The sequence below is a fragment of the Taudactylus pleione genome, unplaced genomic scaffold (genome assembly GCF_031769625.1).
Source record: "Taudactylus pleione unplaced genomic scaffold, aTauple2 ptg001628l, whole genome shotgun sequence".
NCBI classification, from domain to species: Eukaryota; Metazoa; Chordata; class Amphibia; order Anura; family Myobatrachidae; genus Taudactylus; species Taudactylus pleione.
Window position 1 is genome coordinate 2,013,041 of NW_028286025.1, and position 21,263 is coordinate 2,034,303.

Genomic DNA, 21,263 nt, shown 5'->3' on the forward strand with positions numbered 1-21,263 from the left:
GTACTGCCCCCAGTAGTAGCCCCCCCCAGTAGAGAGAGATGTAATAAATTAAAAAAAAAAACACTTACCTGAAACCCCAATCCTGGTCCCGCCGCTGCTACTGGCTCCTCCAGCCGCTTTGCATTATGGGAGACACGTCGTCATGACGACGTCTCTCCCAATACCCACTGCGGGAGCCGGAAGATGGCTCCCGCAGTGGGAGCAGCAGCAGCCGATGAGAGTCTGACAGAGCAGAAGAGCGTCTTTGGTACTGTAATCACTAAACTCCGCCTCCCCAATGATTTTGGTTCAGATCAAGAGGGCCACATGTGACTCTTGCAGGTTGCACGTGGTCCCTGGGTCATCCAGCTGTCACCCTGTGCTGAGCGCCGCTGAAGTTGTAGTAAGCACAGACACAGGAAGTGTCGCAGGTGCATTATCTGAGCGGTGTTCACTGAGGGCTCCCTCTGTTTTCCACTTCCTCCTGGTACTGGCCCAGAGCGACATGGGATAATTTAACTCTTTGCTGCGCGGCCAGTCTCTGCAAATTTGCTTATGTGAAAAAAATACGGCTTTTAAAAATAGTTTGAATACATCGATATATTTAAAAGCTTTTTCAATCAACCAAAATGCTTTATTCAAATAATGCGGGGGTCTTTTTGTGAAGTTTAGAAAGCTCTTTTTCCCGGCACTGTAATCTGAGAAGAGGTATATAGCAGATTCCCTTAATGTAGCAGAAGGTTTACACTTTTTGTGTTACCGCTTACTGCCGTCCGATAGACCTCGGCGGCATGAGTCTGTTTAACAAGCGGTAAAAAGCATAGCCTTTCACTTAGGGTGGTGTCACTTATATCTTATAGTGGGGGTCCCCTGCCGAGTCAAATTACTATGTGCATATTGCATTAATGTTTTTCTGTGAAACGCGCCTGGAGCTGCGTGTTATATAAGACCCCTTAATCTTTCATCGCCCACCTTGAGATGTCCATTACAGAACAGGTAGAACAGGATCCTGCTGCAAAGACATAGGCCCTGATTCAGAGCCGCTCGTAAGCGGCAGTACGCTCGTTCCGAGCGATGTTCGCACTTCTGCGCATGCGTACGGTTTATAATACGCATGCGCGAACCAGTCAGTGCGGCCGAAAATCGTTTGTTCGCTAAATAGCGAATGCCTGATACTTTGAGTGACAGAATGAGGCGTTTGTGGGTGGTAACAGGGGAAGGTGCTTGAAAACGGGGAGTGGAGATCAGAACGCAGGCGTGCTTAAAGGTCAAAACAGGCGTTTTATGGGTGTGCATAATTAATACAGCAGCGTCATTGACCACGTCACTGGGTTATTTTATAGTCAGAACTGCTCGCAAATTTGTGGTAGGAAAAACCAACCACAAGAATAGCGAGCAGTTCATACGCTGGTCGATGTACTCGATTAATCTAATAAATAGCGGACATGACGTATGGTGCGAGCGGCCAGGGGGCGTAGTTATCCAAAAAACGACCGCAAGTTTTGTTCGCTCATTCAGACATAGAGGCGTGAACAGACTGCAAAGAGCGAACGGTTCATTTGAATAGCCACCCCTTTTCCTGAACGACCGTCCGCAAATAGCGTCCGGCTCTCAATCAGGCCCATAGACAGTAGCTGGTGAACCTTATTGCTGGCCAAGGATTGCCAGCAGCATGACCAACATTCTCATCTGGGTTAACCCTTTCCTGTATAGGGCAATGGTTATTTAAAAAAAAAAACTCTTATCATCTGGAGTTTTTGCTGTAGAGAAGGCCAATCGGCGGTCCAGAATCTGTCTTGCGGATTGATATGGGCTGGCCATGTCTGTATTTAATACAGGAAAATTATTGTGGAAATAATATTGATCTTTCTCGCAATTTATATTATTTATACGCATACGTGGTTAGTGTGCACATAGAATCCATGTCTGTGTTGTTATTTGTAATGTGTGGGAGCCGCCATGTTTGTTCCTTTTACTGAGGTAAAATTAAATGAATGAGTCCAGTCATTGTAATTTGTCCCTTGGTGGTGGTCTCGGTTATATACGGGTGATATTTCTAATACACAAATTGGACAGGATGGTTAATAAAAGCTTATATACCCATTCCTTGATAGAAATCCCTTCAGATTTATTATATAGTTGTAGTCAAAGTGCTCATGAGCTCTTTTATAACTGCATTTTCTGTGAAGGGAGACATTTGTTGAAACTAATGAAAATGAAGTCAGGAGAATGGGGATTATATTCACTTAGAACCAGTTGTGTTTCTGAAGCACTTAGACATACTAGCCTACTTTTGAAAAAGCATTTCAGGGAGATTGTGAAAGCAGCACCTATGAGCGCGGCGGTAAAGTGGACGCGTACGGCTACATGAATGTATACATCTCTGTTTTAAAAATAAATAAATAATAAAACCATAATGGGGGTAAGGTGCAATCAGGGAGATTGCTGGACTTTTCAGGGAGTCAGGGAGATCGCTACTATTTCAGGGAGTCTCCCTGATAATGAGGGAGAGTTGGCAAGGATGCACTTACAGTATGTCTCTAATTCAGGGGACTTCAACCTGTGGCCCGCAGAGCTCTGTCGGGTGGCCCGCCAACTGAGGGGAGCTGTTCCCCGCGACCAGCCAACAGGCTCCATTTGCTTACCTGCACCGCACTACCAGCAAGAGGCTGGGGCTCACTGCTGAGCTCCGGCTTCCGCAGTGTGTGCAGTGCACTATGAGAGAGACGTCATGATGTCTCTCCTGTAGTTCAGACAGAAGAGCAGCTGGGCGGACTGGAGGCGGCAGATGTGGGAGCGGGGTTTAAGTAGTTGTATCTTTTTAATTTTTCTAAGCGTCTTCACTACTGGGGGCATTACGATTAGGGGCACTACTACTAGGGGGCATTTCTATTAGGGGCACTAGTACTAGCGGCATTTCTATTGTGGCCATTACTATTAGGGGCACTAATACTAGGGGGCATTACTGTTAGGGGCATTTCTATTAGGGGCACTAGTACTGGGGAGGCATTACTATTGGGGGAACGAATACTGGGGCACCACTAATGGGAGCATTGCATAGGGGACACTGCATAAGGGGCATTACTACTATGGGCTCTACATAAAGGGCAGCACTACTGGGGGCACTGAATAATGGGTACTACCACTACTGGTGGTACTACATAAGAGGCATTACCACTGTTGTCACTGCATAAGGAGCACTGCACTACCACTACTGTGGGCACAACATATGGGGCACTACCACTTTTGAGGGCACTGCACATGGGGCACTACCACTACTAAGGGCACGGCCTAAGGGGCACTACAACTACTGGGGGCACTGCATAAGCGGCATTGCATTAGGGGCATTAGTACAGTGGGCATTGCATTAGGGCATGGCTTGACAAATTTTTCTAAAATCGAGGAGCCAGGATGAAAGTGTAGGAGCCAGATCACTGTCCCCCCCAAAAAATTGCAGGAGTGATTGAGGAGCACAGCTCTGTGTGTTATGCAACCGTTATACACACTATACTAGTCCACAAAATGGTCACAGTTGAATGGATACAGTAACATGGAGGCCCCCTCACTGCTCTGCACAGCTCCCCTGCTCCACCCCCCACCCTCCAGTAATAACGGACCACATTTCATATAAAACAATGGTGCCAGAGAGTACAACAGAACCCCCATCCCCTTGTAGTCACATCACTATCCCTCTGAAGCCGCTCCGCAATCTATGGCCATGCATAGACCCTATTACCGGGGAGCTCTATGCAGCCAGAGATAGGAGACAGTAGACAGCGGGGATGTACAGGAGGATCAACGTAGACTGAGACAGACAGCATGGGTCAGCACAGGCCAGGATGGAAAGGAGTAGTCAGTGCTGGCCGGGACGGACAGAGGCACAGCAGTCACCGCAGGTGACACTCAGCACATGTACTCCTGTGCATGAAATGAACGCCGCAATACTACAGGTACAAATCTCCACGGGAGCAGATGAGGATCCGCTTCCTTCCTCACTGCAAAATCTGTTAGCCAGGCAGCAAAATCTGGTAGCCATAGCGACCTGGCCCCTGGGATTTGTCAAGCCCTGCATTAGGGGCACTACTGCTGTGGGCATTGTGTAAGGGGCACTACTACTGTGGGCATTGTGTATAAGGAGCACAAATGTGGGCATTGTGTAAAAGGGGCCTTGCCTGTGTCATACATGAATAAGGGACACGACTATGTGGTGTAATGTGAATTGGGTGAATCAAGATTGTGTTACTGTGTGGTGTATAGCCTAGCGTGGTGTATAGCCTAGTGGATTTGTTGAATTTTTTAATGTGGCCCACACTGTGTAAAAGGTTGAAGACCCCTGCTCTAATTGCTGGGATAGGTCATATTCCTATGAACATTGGTTTGTCACAAAATGGCTGCTATTGTGTAAAGGCGATGGGTACAATTGTATAAATGAGGTAACTCGTTTACTATACAAGATAGGATTTTTTTTTTTAAATGATTTACAACAATAACCACTCAACTCATTCTATAAAACGTAAATGCTATATACATGTTTCTTAACTGACTGAGAAGACATGATGTGTAACTCTATAAACAGTCCCAATTTAGGCAAAACCAACCTGATTTCAGAGCTTTGTCGCACTGTTCCTGTTACATAGGCTACCTCTAAATTTTTTGAGACGTGCAATTGGAACAAAATAAGCCCCATCTGCCAAATCGCTGCCCTGATTTACCAGAATCGCACCCCTGTTGGCCCATTCTTTTAAGTTACACGAATGGGGATTGTAGCTCCAAAATTAGGGCAATTTAGGAGTTGTTGTATGGGGACAGCGGTGTCCCAGGGGTGAAGAAGTGAGAAAGGGGCAGCTTAACGCTTCCAAAGCGCTAGCCACGCCCTGTTGTCTGGCCACACCCCGTGTCCTGATTCCCAGCGCTCTAGTTTAGGGAGCGGCATTATGTGGAATTCACAATGAACTTCTATTAATGAACAAAAATATGCAGTTGCTTAATGAATGCTAATTGATCACTTCCCCAGATTAAGCTAATTGCATACAAAATAGATTCAAGAGTGCATTCAAATGTTGTGCATTATATTAGTCAACCTTGGACCTAAAGAAATTATATTAACTGTTAAGCTGACCGATGACACAACACATGATATTCAAGGGATGTGCACTCCTATTTAAAGAGGCACCACCTTTGGTGTCCTATAACTGGGAAGATGCACTGCCTTTAATAAACAGTATGAAAGACCAACTGCACTCTCAGGACAAATCCTGATGCCTCAATAGGTTTAAAAAACTTCAGCAATTATATAAAAACGTCAGTGTGGTGTAACCTGTGATTGCTAAAGCTGCATACACACACACCGATTTTGTTACCAGCGATTTTATGAACGATTTTATGAACGATTTTCTGCCAGATTATCTGTCAGATTTTTTAAAGTGTAATGAACGATTTTTTTGAACTACAAACGATTTTTGCATATTCCCTTAATGAAAATCGTTCAGTTGGCCAGTCTGACTGAACTACAAACGTGAATGCGCATGAACGATAATCGTTCATCATTTTAACTCAGAAAGTGAACGATTTTTTCAACGATTGAACGAGAAACGATATCATTATCGATAATCGTTCAAAAAGTCGTTGTGTGTGTATCCACCTTAAAGCTGCATACACACACAACGATGTAAGTAATGAACGATTTTCGTTCCGTTTTTCCCTTGAAAAAGTGAACGAAAATCGTTTTACAAAGCAGTTGGTTTTACTTTACATAAACGAGTTTCTGTGTGTTGAAGGAAAAATGTTGCAACTTCTATTGAAAATCGTTCAGTTGGCCAGTCTGACTGAACTACAATCGAGAAACGTGAACGTGCATGAACGATGATCGTTCGTCGTTTATCGTTTTACACTGAACGATTTTTTGAACGATAACGACGTCATTATAGTTAAATCGTTCAAAAAATCGTGTTTGTGTACACACCTTAAAGCTGCATACACACACAACGATTTTGTAAATGAACGATTTTAGTAAACGATTTACGTTCATTTTTTCAAGGGAAAAATGAACGAAAATCGTTTACTTAAATTGTTTATTTACTAAATGTAAGTAACAAGTTTTTTGAACTACAAACGATTTTTGCATATTCCCTTAATGAAAATTGTTGAGTTGGTCAGTCTGACTTAACTACAAACGATAATCGTTCATCGTTTTAACTTAGAAAGTGAACGATTTTTTTAACAAGTGAACGATAAACGATATTGTTAACGATAATCGTTCAAAAAAATTGTGTGTGTATGCACCTTAAGTCTTCAGAATGATACAAAAAAATTGTATGTATGTATATGCATTACCCAAAGATATCCAGTATAAAGGGCCCCATACACTGTGCCATATGCACCTTACAATGCAACGGCAGATCCGATGGGCGACATATCGGATGGTCCCCACACACAGACCCAGGGCCGGAGAACCGGGAATTATGTCCTGGGTTGACCCTTTCACACAGAGAAAAACCCTGTGTTGTTCAGCAAATTCCCGGGTAAAAGTGCTTTACCCGGTAACTTGCCTTTCTGTGTGAGAAGGGGTATTAGTGCCGGGAGGCAATCGGGAAGCCGACTGCCTAAATACCGGCAGCCGGCTTCCCGACTGTCTTATCCCAGCAAGGGTGAAATGCCGGGCGTCTAGATGTAGACGCCCGCATTTCCCCGATGCCGGGAGTCCGGCACCCGGCATCACGATCGTAGTGATGCCGGGCACCGCGAGCAGACAGCCGCGGGGGGGAGGGTTAGGTTTAGGGCTCCCGGGGGGGGACTTAGGGTTAGGCAGCCCCCCGGGAGGGTTAGGGTTAGGCTAGGGGGAGGGAGGGTTAGGGTTAGGCACCCCCGGGGGGGACTTAGGGTTAGGCACCCCCGGGGGGGACTTAGGGTTAGGCACCCCCCCGGGGGACTTAGGTTTAGGCAGCGGGGAAGGGGGTGGTTAGGGTTAGGCACTTAGAGGGGGGATTAGGGTTAGGCACTTGGGGGGGAAGTTAGGGTTAGGCACCCCTAAGGAGGGTTAGGGTTAGGGGGGTTAGGTTAGGGTAGTGGATATTTACCTATCCATGATCGGGATTTCCAGCGCTGTCTGGCTTCCGCTGCGTCGCACTCTGCTCCTGTCGGGCTGCCGCTGACAGGAATCGAACCATGCGGCCGGCGGTATTTCATACCAATTCCTTAGTGCCATTCATGAAAATAGAAAAGAAGAAAGTATCCACATACAGTAGTATGGTATTTACAATAACAAAGTCATTTTATTTAAGAAAAAGGGCCATATTCAATTAGCCTGCGAAAACGGATTATTGGCGATAATTTATCGCCGATTATGTTATTTTCGCCATTTTCACTTATCCCCATATTCAATTACAAAGACTTTTCGCAGGTGTAAAAAAACAGGGATAAGTTTTCACCACTTAATAGGTGGCGAAAAATATTGCAGAATTGGGATTTTGGGGTGCAGACTTTAAAAAAGTAGCCTGCACCCCTTGGAATGTCCCCCAAACGTATTCTGTGTAAAAAAAAAAAAAAAATTAACTCTGGACGCCCGAAAAAAGGTACTTTCATTTTGGGAGGGCTATAAAAAAAAATGGGGGACAAACTTCTAAACTAGCGAAATCGATACAAAGGGGTTCCCAAGTATGCGGCAGGTGTTTTGTAGAATGTGGGTGGTTGCGGCAGGTGGATTTTTGACGGATTTTTAAAAAATCACTTTAGGGACTTAAAAATATGCTTGCACCCATTTTCATGTACCCCAAATTTGATGGGACTAGTTATTCCCCCCCCCCCCAAAAAAAAAACAAAACCGAAGTGCTATTCTTCACCAGTTCTTCAAAGCCGCATTTATACACCTGCCGCAGCTGTTTAAACACCCCAATTACCTTCAGCAGGCCAAATCGGGCGTACCCATAGTGATACCCCATGTCAGACCATCTTCTAGAGGGTGACAGGCTGAATTCCCCAAAAGTGACAGGACTTTTCGATACTTACCTTTCCGCCGGGTGCTGTTTACGCTGATTCCTAATTGAACACGGGGATAAGCGTGCACGCGCCCGTTACTTTATCCCAGGAAAAAACATTGATGATGGCGAAAAGTCCAACCTCGGACTTTTCACCTCAAATTGAATATGGCCCAAAGACAAAGACAATGAAAAACTGTGTGAAGTTTCAGTATATTCCAAATCTGTGATGAATGTACATAAATACGGTTCACAGGTACAGTAGATGTTCACAGGCAATATTATCCCCAAAAGGGAACAGGAATTATGGATATCTAGTCAAATTTCCAGGTAAATACAAGCATAGAAGGAGGCAAAAGTGCATAGACCCAACACGTTCCATCCTCTTTCCCGACTTCATCAGGGGAGCAGTGTGTGTACGTGCATCTATATGTTTGTAAACACAGGGGTGTATTTACTAAAGTGAGTGTTGCCCATAGAAGGTGGTAGGTAAATGTTACGTAGAATCCGATTGGTTGCTATGGGCGACATCTCTGCCAAAAACCCGCCTATAAAAATATAAAAAAAAAATTAACAGGAGTGCATCCATTCATTTAATGGGCCATAGTTTGTATACTTTAATTATGTTCTGTTTGTATACATTGGCTGACCTGAGCAGCACACCGTGAGCTTATAATGGATACTGCTTTTACTCATATAGGGCGGGATATACTAAGCGTTGCACCTGCGATATGTACCAAGGATATCGCAAAGGACAGCTCTCCCGATAAGAGCTGGCCTTTACGATGGCTCTGGACAGGAGGACTTCCGGGATTATCACCCAGAAATCCTGTTTGGGGGTTATGGGAGGGATCCGATCGGATGCCTCCCAAGGGGGGAGCGTCTCGATAAGTAGCCCAAGGGCTTCTATTGGGTAACGCTACCTGAAGGTGGCGTTACCACTGGGACGTGATGCGCTCTGGTGCTTTGTACATGTGGTAAAATCTCCGAAAACTGCATTCTTAGGGTTTTTAAAGCATTTTCCCCATTAATACATCCCACCCATAATAAGAATTTTTATATGCATGGTATTATCAATGTGGTGGACTTTCACTGCATCTCTCATTCTTTTGTTTTCCGAATTCAAAAAAATAAAAATAGTTAAAAAATTTGGGATCAAAAAATTTTTTTTTATTTAAATGGCAGCTCCCCATACAGTTTTATTTATGTTTTTTTTTTTTTTTAAACTGAGCCTGTGAAAACAGGTTAAAAAGAGAAAAAAATAATCTAATATACACCTTCTAGCCACTTTAACATGCGGTTTACAGTAAGTGGGAATATATAACACCTCTAATGCTAAAAAAAAAAAACTTTAAATGCAATTTCTAATAATAAACAGATATTTGTGTTTTTAATTAGAATTTTTTTTTTTGTCAATTTTAATATATTACACCTAACTATTTGCTAGCTATATTCTGTGTGTTCACTCCCTCCCCACAGGCTACATACAGTTCAAAATACACGTGCGCTTCACTGTTCCATCTGTGGTGTTGCAGGTCGCCGCGGTCTATTGGCAGTCGCCCATCTGAGAGTTTATGCAGACGCCTTCCCCTGTGTCCATCTGGGCGTCCGAGTGTGCAAGGTCGGAGACGCCCACTATCGGCATCCGCGCACTCTGTAGTACTGATTGCTGTGTCCATATACGCCACCATCGGTCGCAGCATTGAAACTAGCACCAGTCCGGTGGCAGCTGCAGTTACACCGTCTGATCGCGGGCTCCTATGCTTGCGTCTGTGAACGCAGCCACTTGCATTGAAACGACCGCGACACTCCCATAATACGCCCGCTGTACGGCCCATTTTGGCGTGCATTACTAGCCACCTTCCAGGAACGCACATCACTTTATCAAAACCTTTCTGGTACCATCTGTCCCGATCACAACGGCAGCTATGTGCGTACACTCTGTGCAATGCAGGCGCCGTAGAGGTTTCCTGCAGTTGTCACGCATGCGCAGTTGCAAATAATCGCTTAGCTGCTTGGACATCGGCATTGCGTGCCACTCAGAATCGGGCCCACAGTGATGGTAGCATTCTACCTTTTTAATGACCGAGGTTCCCAAATTCCGCCATTGCAGTCCATGTTTTAAGGATATCCATGCTTGTGTCCAGATGGTTAAATCAAATTGGCTGAGGTATTAATTTAGTCATCTGTACTCAAGCATGGATATCCATAAAACATGGACTGTAATAGCAGAGTTTGGGAACCTCTGTTTTATTGTATTATTGCTATGTTATTATAGAAGAGGCAGAATAAAGAGCACTGTATATAGTCACTAGTGTCACTGTTCTGTACTTTCTTGTTACAGCAAGTGACAAATACTGGCTGCACCCCACTAGGTCTCACCCAGCAATGCTTGTTTGATATTGTCAGTGTAAATTAGGGATAACATAACTTTGAATGACATGAACGATACAATGCCAGCTGTGACCTCACCCTCAAAGCCACCCTTGCAACTTTTTTGGAAACCTGCAGGGCCATCTTAATGTATAGGCAAACTGGTCAGTTGCCCAGGGCCCCACGTTTCTAGGGGTCTTCAAGCAGGGGCGGGCTGGGCTGGGGGCATCCTATGCGGAGTGTGCGGCCACTCGCTCCGTGCATAGATCAGCCGTCTGAGAGGCGGATAAAGAAGGATGCTCCCCGGCCCCTTTGATTGTGAATTACACGCAATCAGAGCAGTCGGGCAGCCTGCAGCCACAGAGCTGGATTAAGGAAGGGGGGGGGGGCACAGAAGTCACGTCACACTGAGATCCTCTCTCTCTCAGGGGCCCTCCATAATTTTATCACAGCTGCACTGAATAGCAAGAACTGCACTGCGAGCTGGAGAAGAGCAAAGGGAGGTGGAGTTCGTAATCCTCGCTTTACATCATGTATTCTTATGTTTCAACATTAATTTTGTTGTACATTACATTAGGTTTATATTATTGACGCGCTTACATTATTATCCCCGTGAGTGGGTGGTTAGGAGCCCCAGTGCATTGCTTGGCTCAGGGCTTACATTGCTGATATGACTGTCCTGGTGCCTGGCACTGTGTAACAATTGGCAGCTGTCACATCGGTGTGCCTCCTGTCTCTTCGGATTGCATGTCCCTATTTTTTAAACTCTCTGCCACTATGAGCGAAATCACTTTTGGGTTTTCACAGCTCGTCCTCTTACATCCCCCAGAAACCTCACAGGATGAAATTAGTAACAAACTCTCCTAACCACTGGCCTAGAAAGTTGTACGGATGTCTCCAATTAACTATTGCTAATTATAGGTGTAGCTCTCACATTTATGACGCACAACGTGTTTTCAAGAGGCTCTGCATACCCTCGTGTGTTATAAACTGGGTACACACCATGCCATGGTACGAGCCAGTGACTGTGCAATGCGATGTAACGATACATCGCGCGCGCCGTACACACTGCACAATTCCGGTCTACGACGGCGCTAAGTGACGTTACACACTGCGTTTTTTATTTCATCGTCCCATCTGACATGCAGACCAGCAGATGGGCTGAAGCGAAGAATGACCGCTGCAAATGACGGATCGGGCGTACGCACAATATGATGTGTACGATATATATCAATTCGATCTGCATCGGAACGATATGTCGTACAGTGTGCCCCTAGCTTTAGAGTTACAAGATTAATTGGATGTATTTAATTAGAATTCTTTGAAAATGCAAATAAATATAATAATATGTATAATTGCCTGGTCTCACCGGGATTATTTCTATCCTAATCTGGGGAAGAAAGAGGGACAATAGGGCCTGACGCAGACATAAACGCTATGGCGATTATCGGTGGTCTGCGCTTGCGTCACAGCTTGCAATGCTCCTACGCGGTGACTGAACTGCGATGGAGCTCGCTGTGAGTATTCACTCGCAATTGATTGACAGGAAGAGACCACTGTGGATGGTCACGGCGAGTTCTAGCCAAAACGCGGGCGCGTTGGGGCCGTTTTGTGGGCGTGTACTAGGCAGCATCCGTGATCACGTACGCAGAGAACCAAGCTCCAGTGTCTCGGTTACCGCGGCCATCCTGAGTAACCATAGACCCACTCGAGGTGTCAATGTTTTCAGGATCTGCGTCCAATGCTGCGTTTGTGTACGCAGTTGGGGGCAGATGCCAGAGCTCCGGTGGGCGTCTCCATACAACTTCCGCCGGCTGATGCATTAGCATATTTTAGCAATTACTAGGCGGCAAAATGCGTTTGCATTAGCGTACATCTCTGAATCAGGCCCAATATGTTGATATTTAATATTGTATATTTTTTATTATTACAACATTATTATTAGTAATAATATCCTTTATATGGCATCACATGGGGTCTGCAGCCCTTTCAACGTACAGAAACAGTATGAACAAAACAAGAAGAAAAAAAGAGTTATGCTGGGCGTACACACTAGACGGTATGACGTCCGATCCGGCAGATCGGAGCGACATATCGGGCACATCGTCTTGTATGTACCCGCTACGTCACTGACGATGGGCTCTCCCGGGCATAGTCAGCGACATCTTCCATCGACCCTGCATGCAGGTCCGACAGGGGATATATCGTTAGCGAGGGCTATGTTGCCGAATGCAACATGACCCCCACTGCCGGCATCGGCACTTGCCGATGTCGGATCCCGATGCTATCCTGGATTTAAAGTGCAAAACTATTGCAGCAGCATTTAAATATCCCATATTCTATCTGCGAGGGAGTTCTCCCCCCTCCTATGCGCAATTGGACATGAGAACTAAGGCGATTAATATTTAAGCATGACTGAGCCAGACTGGGTGGTGTCAAATTTAATTTTGCAGCCTCACTAAAATTGTAAAAAAAAAGTGTCAGACTAAGGAAACGCACAGCGGGCTGTAAACCTGGTTAATCGTATCCTCTCTGGTGATGTACTGGATTCTTACTACTGTGTTTTGATGTGCGGCCTGAGGAGCTGGCTGTAAACATGAGCCGTGGTACGTGTCACGTTACAGGTGGGGGGTGCGTAGTATTCTGTGTGACATTTTCAGAATGTGTAGCAAAACTAATTCCGAGAAAGACGTGTAGGTTTGAAGTATTACACAAACACGATCTCCTTCACACCTTCATTCACAAAGTCATTCACTGTGATTCACTCTCACCGTGATTAAAGTCTGCGTGACGGAAACGCCGAAGGAGGGAGGGGGGGGGGGGAGAGAGCTTCTTGAAAATGGACCGTTCTTGTCCGACGCAGCGCAAATGTGGAATAAAGAATGGCAGCGACTCTGTAGGCGGTAAATGCTCAGGATTCATCCACTATGTAAGTAGGTAGAAAAGGTGCCTAATTGCGGCTTGGTGATGGGGCCACTGATTTTGTTAGCAGCAGGAAAGAGCTCAGCTCTACGCCCAGAGTACCACTTCCTCCTATTATCTTAGGGATCTAGTTACTAAGCAGTGTTAGGAGACAGAGTGAAAAGTGATAAGGTACCGGCCAATCAGCTCCCAACTGTCATTTTTCAAACACAGCCTGTGAGATGACAGCTGGGAGCTGATTGGCTGGCACCTTATCACTTTACGGAGCGTCCTAACACTGCTTAGTAACTAGACCCCTTAGTATTGTCCTTTTCCTCTAGACCAAACAGTCATGGTCAACGGTTGGCCCTGGGGCCGATTGCAGCACTCTGAGGCTTCACCTGCGGCCCCCATCTCCTTTATTGTCATATTTGTTTGTTACAGCTTGTAAGTGCCTTGCTGACATGTTATACAGATAGGAGTCTATTTCTTGTATTAGTGTATCATTTATTATGGAGATTAAGGGGCAGGGGCATTTCTAGAGAGGAGGGGGCCCGTGTGCAGTCTGAGCTGTGTGTGGCCAGCGCCGGAGTTATATACTCTGGGCACTAGAGTGTGCCCAGAGTCTATAATGTATGCACAGGTCACCAGGAAAATGGCAGCGGCGGCCATTTTCCCTGTACTGCGCATGCGCAAACGACGGGAAAATGGCCACCACGGCCATTTTCCAGTCGTTTTATAGCGCCGGACCCCTGCGCCGACGTGGGACTCCAGAGAGGTAAGTAATATTATGGATGCAGGGTGTGCGGTGCCGGGCCCCCCTGGACCCAGGGGCCCGTGTTCCCCGCACACCCTGCACCCATTATAGATACCCCCCTGTTAAGGGGTCTATTTACTAAGCAGTGTTAGGAGACAGAGTGAAAAGTGAAAAGGTGCCAGCCAATCAGCTCCCAACTGTCATTTTTGAAACAGCCTGTGAGATGACAGTTAGGAACTGATTGGCTGGCACCTTATCACTTTTCACTCTGTCTCCTAACCCTGCTTAGTAACTAGACCCCTAAGACTAATGTGTGGCTCTTTTGAAATTTAGAGGGCTGTGGGGGTCATTCAGACCCGCTCGCGAGCAGCAGTACGCTCGCAAGCGGGTCTATGTTCCCCACTGCGCATGCGCACGACGGAGGGAGCTCCGTCGTGCGCATGCGCGAGACCCCGGGAGCGACGGGCTCTCCATCGCTCCGGGTCTCGCACCAAAGGGGGCGTGCTGTCGATGTTGATTCCCATGGGAACGCCTACTGTCTGAAGCCGGCCCCACTGACATCACTAGTGATGTCAGTGGGAGTGATTTTGGCTCTGATAGAGCCAAAATCACTCCAGGGCTTGTGGCAGGGAGACCCTACCGCAGGGTCTCCGTCGCAAGTCCGATGGTCGCGATGGTCAAGACCATCGCGACCATCTTTTTGGCCGCTCGCATATGCTGTGGGTGGTCACCCACAGCTGTACGAGCGGCCAGGAGGCCGCTCCATTTTCATGGAGGAGGGCCCTGATTCAGAGCGAGCGCTCTGCTCAGAGCGTTCAGCTCTGAATCATGCCCTCTGTCCTGTCTGTATCTCTTTGGCATATCTCATACATATAACTTCTTGTTTCTACGAGGAGGTTTTGTGTATGATTTGTCATTCCGACCGTCCGGCATTTACTTACAGCCGCCGTTTCTGTGATCGTAGTATGTCCTAGAAATAAAAAAATACAGGTTAATGTAGATTCACTCTGATTTTATAAGTATATGTTTGATATTATTACAATGTGTGTTACTATATTATTTACTTTGAATGCTAAAAATAAATCTTGCATAATACCAAACATTATTTTCTAATAGTAGCTGACTGTACCAGCATGTTTTTGTATTTCATCTTCAATATTGTAGACGGTTCATTATATGTAATTGTATGAATCTATGGTTGAGTATTATTTTTTATTTATTAAAGTGACAATCAGCTGAATTCACCAATAGCGATTCATTTTGGTTCTATTGCAAATATATATCTATACTAATATTATGAGAACGTTGTGTCTGTCTGTCCGTTCCAAGATGGCGCAAAAACGACTGAACCGATTTTCATGAAAACTGCATTTTGTAGTAGAATCTATAACCTGGTGCCCGCTCTCGCTTCTATAAGAGGGAGTTTCTGGGTACTCAGAAACCCCCCTTACGTGTGCTACTGTATCTCTATCTATCTACGGATGTGTCCACATACATCTTACTTCCTTGCGCATTAAATAGCCCTTCAAGTTGCACCATGCCGTGACGTGACTCGGTAGCGGCGAGCGTCTTTTCGTGCGACTTTTTATCTTCAAATGCATCACGGCCGCTGACTCTGTAACGTAGCGTTTTGCATGCAGATACACCAGCGGTCGCACACAGAATATATGCATGCTGCATATCATTTTAATCAGCAGAAGCTGCTTGTGTGTCCTGTTTGCATCACTCAGCGAACAAGACTCGTTTGAAGGTACAAAGTCGCATGAAACGACAGTCGGTGCTACCTAGTTGCACCGCAGTCATGCTTTATGTTTAACGCGACTTGTAACTCACGGATATATGTGGACACATCTGCATTCATCCATCCATCATTGCAGTGCTGGAATAATATAGGGATATAGAATTTGCCCGGCCCTTACCAGCATCACACGGGTAATCTTGCAGTATTGCATTTGAACAATGGACAGATTCCTGATTGGTGAAAGGAGTATCCCAGCTCAGTACCTGCACCGTCCCTGCATTATTCATGTCACTTTACTGATTGTCCCCCTTTGTTACAGAATTTAGCGGCTATATCATGGATACCAGCAAAAGGATCGAGCCAACCGTCTCCGTGCAAACACTACAGCAGAAAGGAAACCCAGACCGCAGCCTCGCCACCACCATTTACGTGCCAGAGCAAGGGGGCTACAAGGAGAAGTTCTTAAAGCTGGTGGAAGAGAAGTACAAATGTGAAAAGTGCAGGCTGGTGCTGTGCAACCCCCGGCAGACAGAATGTGGGCACCGCTTCTGTGAGACCTGCATGAATCTCTTACTAAGGTGAGGTGTAAGTGCCACCGACAACCTTTCCTTATATTCTCACTGTACATGGCCTTTACCGCTCCCCCTGTTGTTCCAATGTTTTTACTTCCCGGAACTTCCTACTTTATAATATACGCTGTCAGGTGAGTGCCACAAATTGGATCTGAACCTTCGGTGTTTGGCTAGGTTTCAGACCCAGAGGCCTATTGCTTCCAGTGCCTAGATTTCCCTTTCTCTGTGACAACCCGTGGCCTAAGACCACCACTGCAGGAGGTCTCATAACCACACTTAGGTAGGGGGGGACTTGTAATTCTTCAAAACATCTGCATGAATGGCACTGTGTATCAGCCAGCTGGCTGCATTTTTCTGGCTCGCCTGAGTTGCTGCATCTGATACTACTGCAAGTGTGTAGCAGCGCCATGTCATTAGGCTACTTCCTGTTTATCAGGTCGCTAATTCAATTAATGAGCGTAATTCAATTGTTTCCAGCCCCCTTTGCCCCCGACGGAGCTATTCAATTGTTGCTCCATTTGGGCACGATCAGCTGCCATCGCTCCATTTCAGCTCGCAGCCCCAGGGGGGTGCGAGCTGAAATGGGCGAAAAGTGACCTGTTTGGGCGCCCAAACGCCACTATTTGTGATCGCGCCCAGCACTTCGGTTGGGGGCAGCCGATTTACGAGGCTAAACCAAACCACTTTGGGCGCGATCAGCGCGAAAAGCAGGAACAATTGAACAGCGGCCCGCGATCTCCCGTCACTTTAGACGGGAGATCCCGACCGCAAAAACAATTGAATTCCGCCCAATGTATCTACAGATGCATACCGTCCAACATTTCCGTTTCCCAAAGAGGGACAGGTCGCGTGCGACCGAAAAGGGAATGGGGCTTCACACAATAAGGGTGGGGCATCAGGGAAATGGGGCGGAGCCTCGCGGCACCCCACCGTTTACGTCACTGTGTGGGACGTGTCCAGCACTCTCCGAGATGCTGGACAGCCCCCGGGATCTCAACAATATACAGTGGGTGCGGATTAATGGCGATGTCTTTTATGTGACAAATGAAGAAGTGTTCAAAGAAAAAATACTTATCTCCTGGTGTTTTCAGATGGGGTATTTATCCTTGTATTGTTGGTATTCCACTTTGATATTTCTCTTTATATACGTCCAACCCAGGTCGTACATGCATGTATAGATATAAGCAAAGTACAAAAAACAAAAGATGTTTCTCCAAATTGTAATCCCGTAACAAGTAATTATTCTGAGGTAAAATTAATCCCTTTTATCAACCTAGGGAACGGGTGTATCATGTCCGTACAATTTCTCTACTATACAAAAGATGAGCGATTCCTTTTCACCCCTATATTTCTAAATATGTGACAATATCTAAGAGCGGACACAATGATATATATATATATATGGCCCAGAGAGATTCTCCAAACGTCAGGATGACACCCCTGATTTACACATTTCAGGTGCAAACGAATGCTTTTAAAGGTTTCTTTCACTTTTATAGGCAATCATTCTAAACGTGATGCATCTCCCAGAGGGGTTCTCCAAACGACAGAATAACACACCTAACTTACACCTATGAGGGGCAAGTGAAAACTTGTAAAGGTTTCTTTCAATTTTATAGGCAAAACTTTTAACACATAGATGGACACTGAGTGTACGTAGTGCAAGATATTCGTATTGGTGCTCGCCCGTACTTGCACTCTGTCTTGCATAGTAAATACCATCTCAGTATCTCTGTGTTCACCGGGTCGAAAAAATCCCAAATCCAAACCACATGCGGGTTAACTAGTAAATTTATTATCTCATAAAAAAAATTCTATAAAACACCACATAAAATCTTTAAGAAGTGTATAAAACATATACAAAGAATGTTCTTATATATATATACACCAAATTAAGGCGTAAAATGTACATAAAAATGTGCAGCGGAAAAGGGAACTGCACTTGGACAAAAAAACGAAGAGGTATGTGCAAAAAAGGGTAATATATAGGTGCCGGCTCCTATATAACTCCAGATGGTAGCAAAAAAAAGGCACATACCTCTTGTCCCAGATGACAGTGCAGGATACCCTTCCTTGTGGAGCCTCCAGAACCAACACGACCGACCAGCGATGTATAACTTGCCGGCTCGCCACCAACCCGTTTTCGGCTATGTCTTAATGGCCTTTTTCAAGGTGTGAGTCCATAGAAATTCTCCTGCTATATAAAGGCAGTACAGTATACACTCGTGGCAAATCACTACTCTCCCCTCATTTCCGTATCCAGGATGCAAACCTGCGTTCCAGATTGCGGAAGTGGTGCCTTGAACGCTGGATGTGATGTAAGTTAGGGCCTGATTCACTACAGTACGCCATATTGCGTACACACACAACTGAGATAGAATGCTAATCCATTGCGATCGCAATGCAAACTCAGCACTACATAAGGACGCCCACTTTACATTGCACACATCCGTAAAACTTAGCAGAATAGCGAAACCATCGGTACAAGCGAGTACCATCGCAGCTTCATGCAAACTCGCACAAGCTCTGACCTTACTCAGAAATTGCTAACAACCGCGCACGCCAGGAGACCTCAGACTGCGTATGGCATGGCAGTGGATAATTTATGCACGCCCCTGCAACGGTGTGCGAACGCACTGGCACGCCTGCGTTCGTGCGAGTATTGATACCTTCTTTCCACTGAGCTCCACTACATCTCTCCAAAGCTCCCCTCCCAACGCACCCTCCCACCTCTATACCCTATATTTGCTATTACAGTACCATCATCCTGACAATTAGGCCATGTAAGAATACAGGCAGCAGCATGTACCACGTGTGGCCAATATAACTTGCACTAGACCAAATAAAGCCAAACTGCAGTTGGACGCTGCATTTCTTACAATGTTTTGGGTGATACTGATTGACAGGCGATTCCATTGTGTGATTCAACTGATTACTTATTTAAGATGTACAATTTGTTGAACGTTTTATATAAATAACAGACATGAGTCACATTATAATGATCTCTTGATGATTTCCCCCTCAGCTCATCCAGTCCACAGTGCACGGCTTGTGAAGATATTATAATTAAAGACAAGGTAAGGAACCAATAATTTTGTGTTATCGAGAGTTTAAATCAAAATAGGCAGAGTTCTATTATTCATAGCATAATATACCCCTACCCGTAATTTCTCAGGCGATAGGGTGTCTCTGATCAGTGTGGCCAGTCTTATAATAAACGAGTTTTCCTAAGAGATGTCCTAAACCAGGGGTTCTCGGCTCCAGTCCTCAAGGTCCTAAACAGGTCATGTTTTATGGATGTCTTTAATAATGCACAGGTGAGTTAATCTGTTTTGCTGGGTCAATAATTCTGTTTCCACACACACAGAACTCCTCAAATCCATGACCTGGTCGGAAACGTTGAGGATTGAGCATGACAGCCACTAACCTAAACAATGACTTTAGGGGGGCTGATTCAGTTAAATATTAATCCGCACGTAGGCTGCAAGTAGAAATCAGCCTCTGAGACTTCTCCCACAATTTCACCGGAAGCCATTCCAGCGGCACATGCAAATAATGGAATCTGCTCCTAAAACTCTCCATATATTTAAAAAAAAATAAAAAGAAATGTGTGTAGGAGTTTATGCATATATCAGCAACACTTGTTCATGATGCAACATATATGCCAACCAAATAGCAGACCGCTTAAGTTCATGCTACTGTATTTTCATTGGTTAACAGCTGGAAGTTAGCACGGCTGAGTGAGTGGATTGGTAGAAGACCTGAGCACACCCCCACGACACATGACTTTGGTGGATGGGTCCCACAGCCAATAGAGATGTTCCGCTCTGCTAAATATTTGGTAGCCTAATGATTGGGTTAATGAGACTACACCGCTGTCTAGAGTGATAGAGCAGGGACTGATCACTGTTTACATAGGCGACATTCTCCTGGCCCACCCAGTTTGTTTCATTTTACACCTGGTGTATGAATCATAGGAATAAGGGGTCTATGTACTAATCCTTGGAGAGAGAGAGAAAGTGGACGAGATAAAGCACCAACCAATCAGCTCCTAAATGTCACCTTACAGGCTGTGTTTGAAAAATGTCTTTCCGCAAGGCTTAGTACATACACCACAAATCGCTCAAAGTGACAGTCTATAACATTATGTACAGTAATTTTGATTATACTATATGCGAACATTGATCTATCTATATATCTATATATATATATATATATATATATATATATATATATATATGTATATATTGTTTTCTCTCTGCAACAATAAGGCATTGAGTCTTGTCCTGCAGTTTTAAATGGATTCATGGTGGATTTTGATAGTGACTTTTCCGTGAAAAACGCGTTATATTGAAAGAGGTGGTGTAAAGGAGCGGCAGGTTGCACTTTTATGTCTTTATATTTTGCATCTCTGGATACTTTTCTGCTTCTCTGAACACTTCAGTGCCCATCTAGCCTGCAGAGGGTAGTTGCGTTCCTGTGACGTGAGGTCGTCAGACTGCAGTGTGAGCAGTATGTGATCTCCATGTGGTGCCTGCAGAGAGATTCCAAAGCTATGCAAATGTACCGTTTGTTGCTTATAATTAGGAAATGGTTGATGTTATTTACTCCCTTCTCTACAGTAGAAATATCTCCCTCCAATATGGGAGGCCATGAGCGGAAAATTCTGCTCATTCCGTATCAGAGAGCTGCAATTATACGGGAACTGTTGACTCTTCCAGTCCTGCGCGCCGGTATTATAAAGACTTCAGCACTGTCTGCATTTTATTCACATTTGTAAGTTGAGGAAAAATAATAAGGGTACAACCAGATGAATCAGGAGAGTGGAGAGCAGGAAATAGAGGGAAGAAGAAATGGGAGAGGTAGGAGGAAATTCTGAGATCCCGGGCGTGGCCGAAAAGGTTTCAGGAAATTGTAGGGCAAAGACATGGGTGAAGAGGTAGCAAGAGGGCTTTGGGCATGGGCGG

At 45.3% G+C, this 21,263-nt stretch overlaps 1 protein-coding gene across 3 annotated transcripts in view; it reads left to right on the plus strand.

Moving 5' to 3' along the window:
• TRAF3 (TNF receptor associated factor 3) overlaps positions 1–21,263 on the plus strand; it is a 120,320-nt gene that overhangs the window by 66,192 nt on the left and 32,865 nt on the right. For all 3 annotated transcript variants that reach the window (XM_088464310.1, XM_088464307.1, XM_088464309.1), the window contains exons 2-3: positions 16,044–16,302; positions 19,322–19,373. In XM_088464310.1, the coding sequence (XP_088320436.1) occupies positions 16,061–16,302; positions 19,322–19,373 (294 nt within the window). In that variant the 5' untranslated portion in view covers positions 16,044–16,060. The remainder of the gene's footprint in view (positions 1–16,043; positions 16,303–19,321; positions 19,374–21,263) is intronic.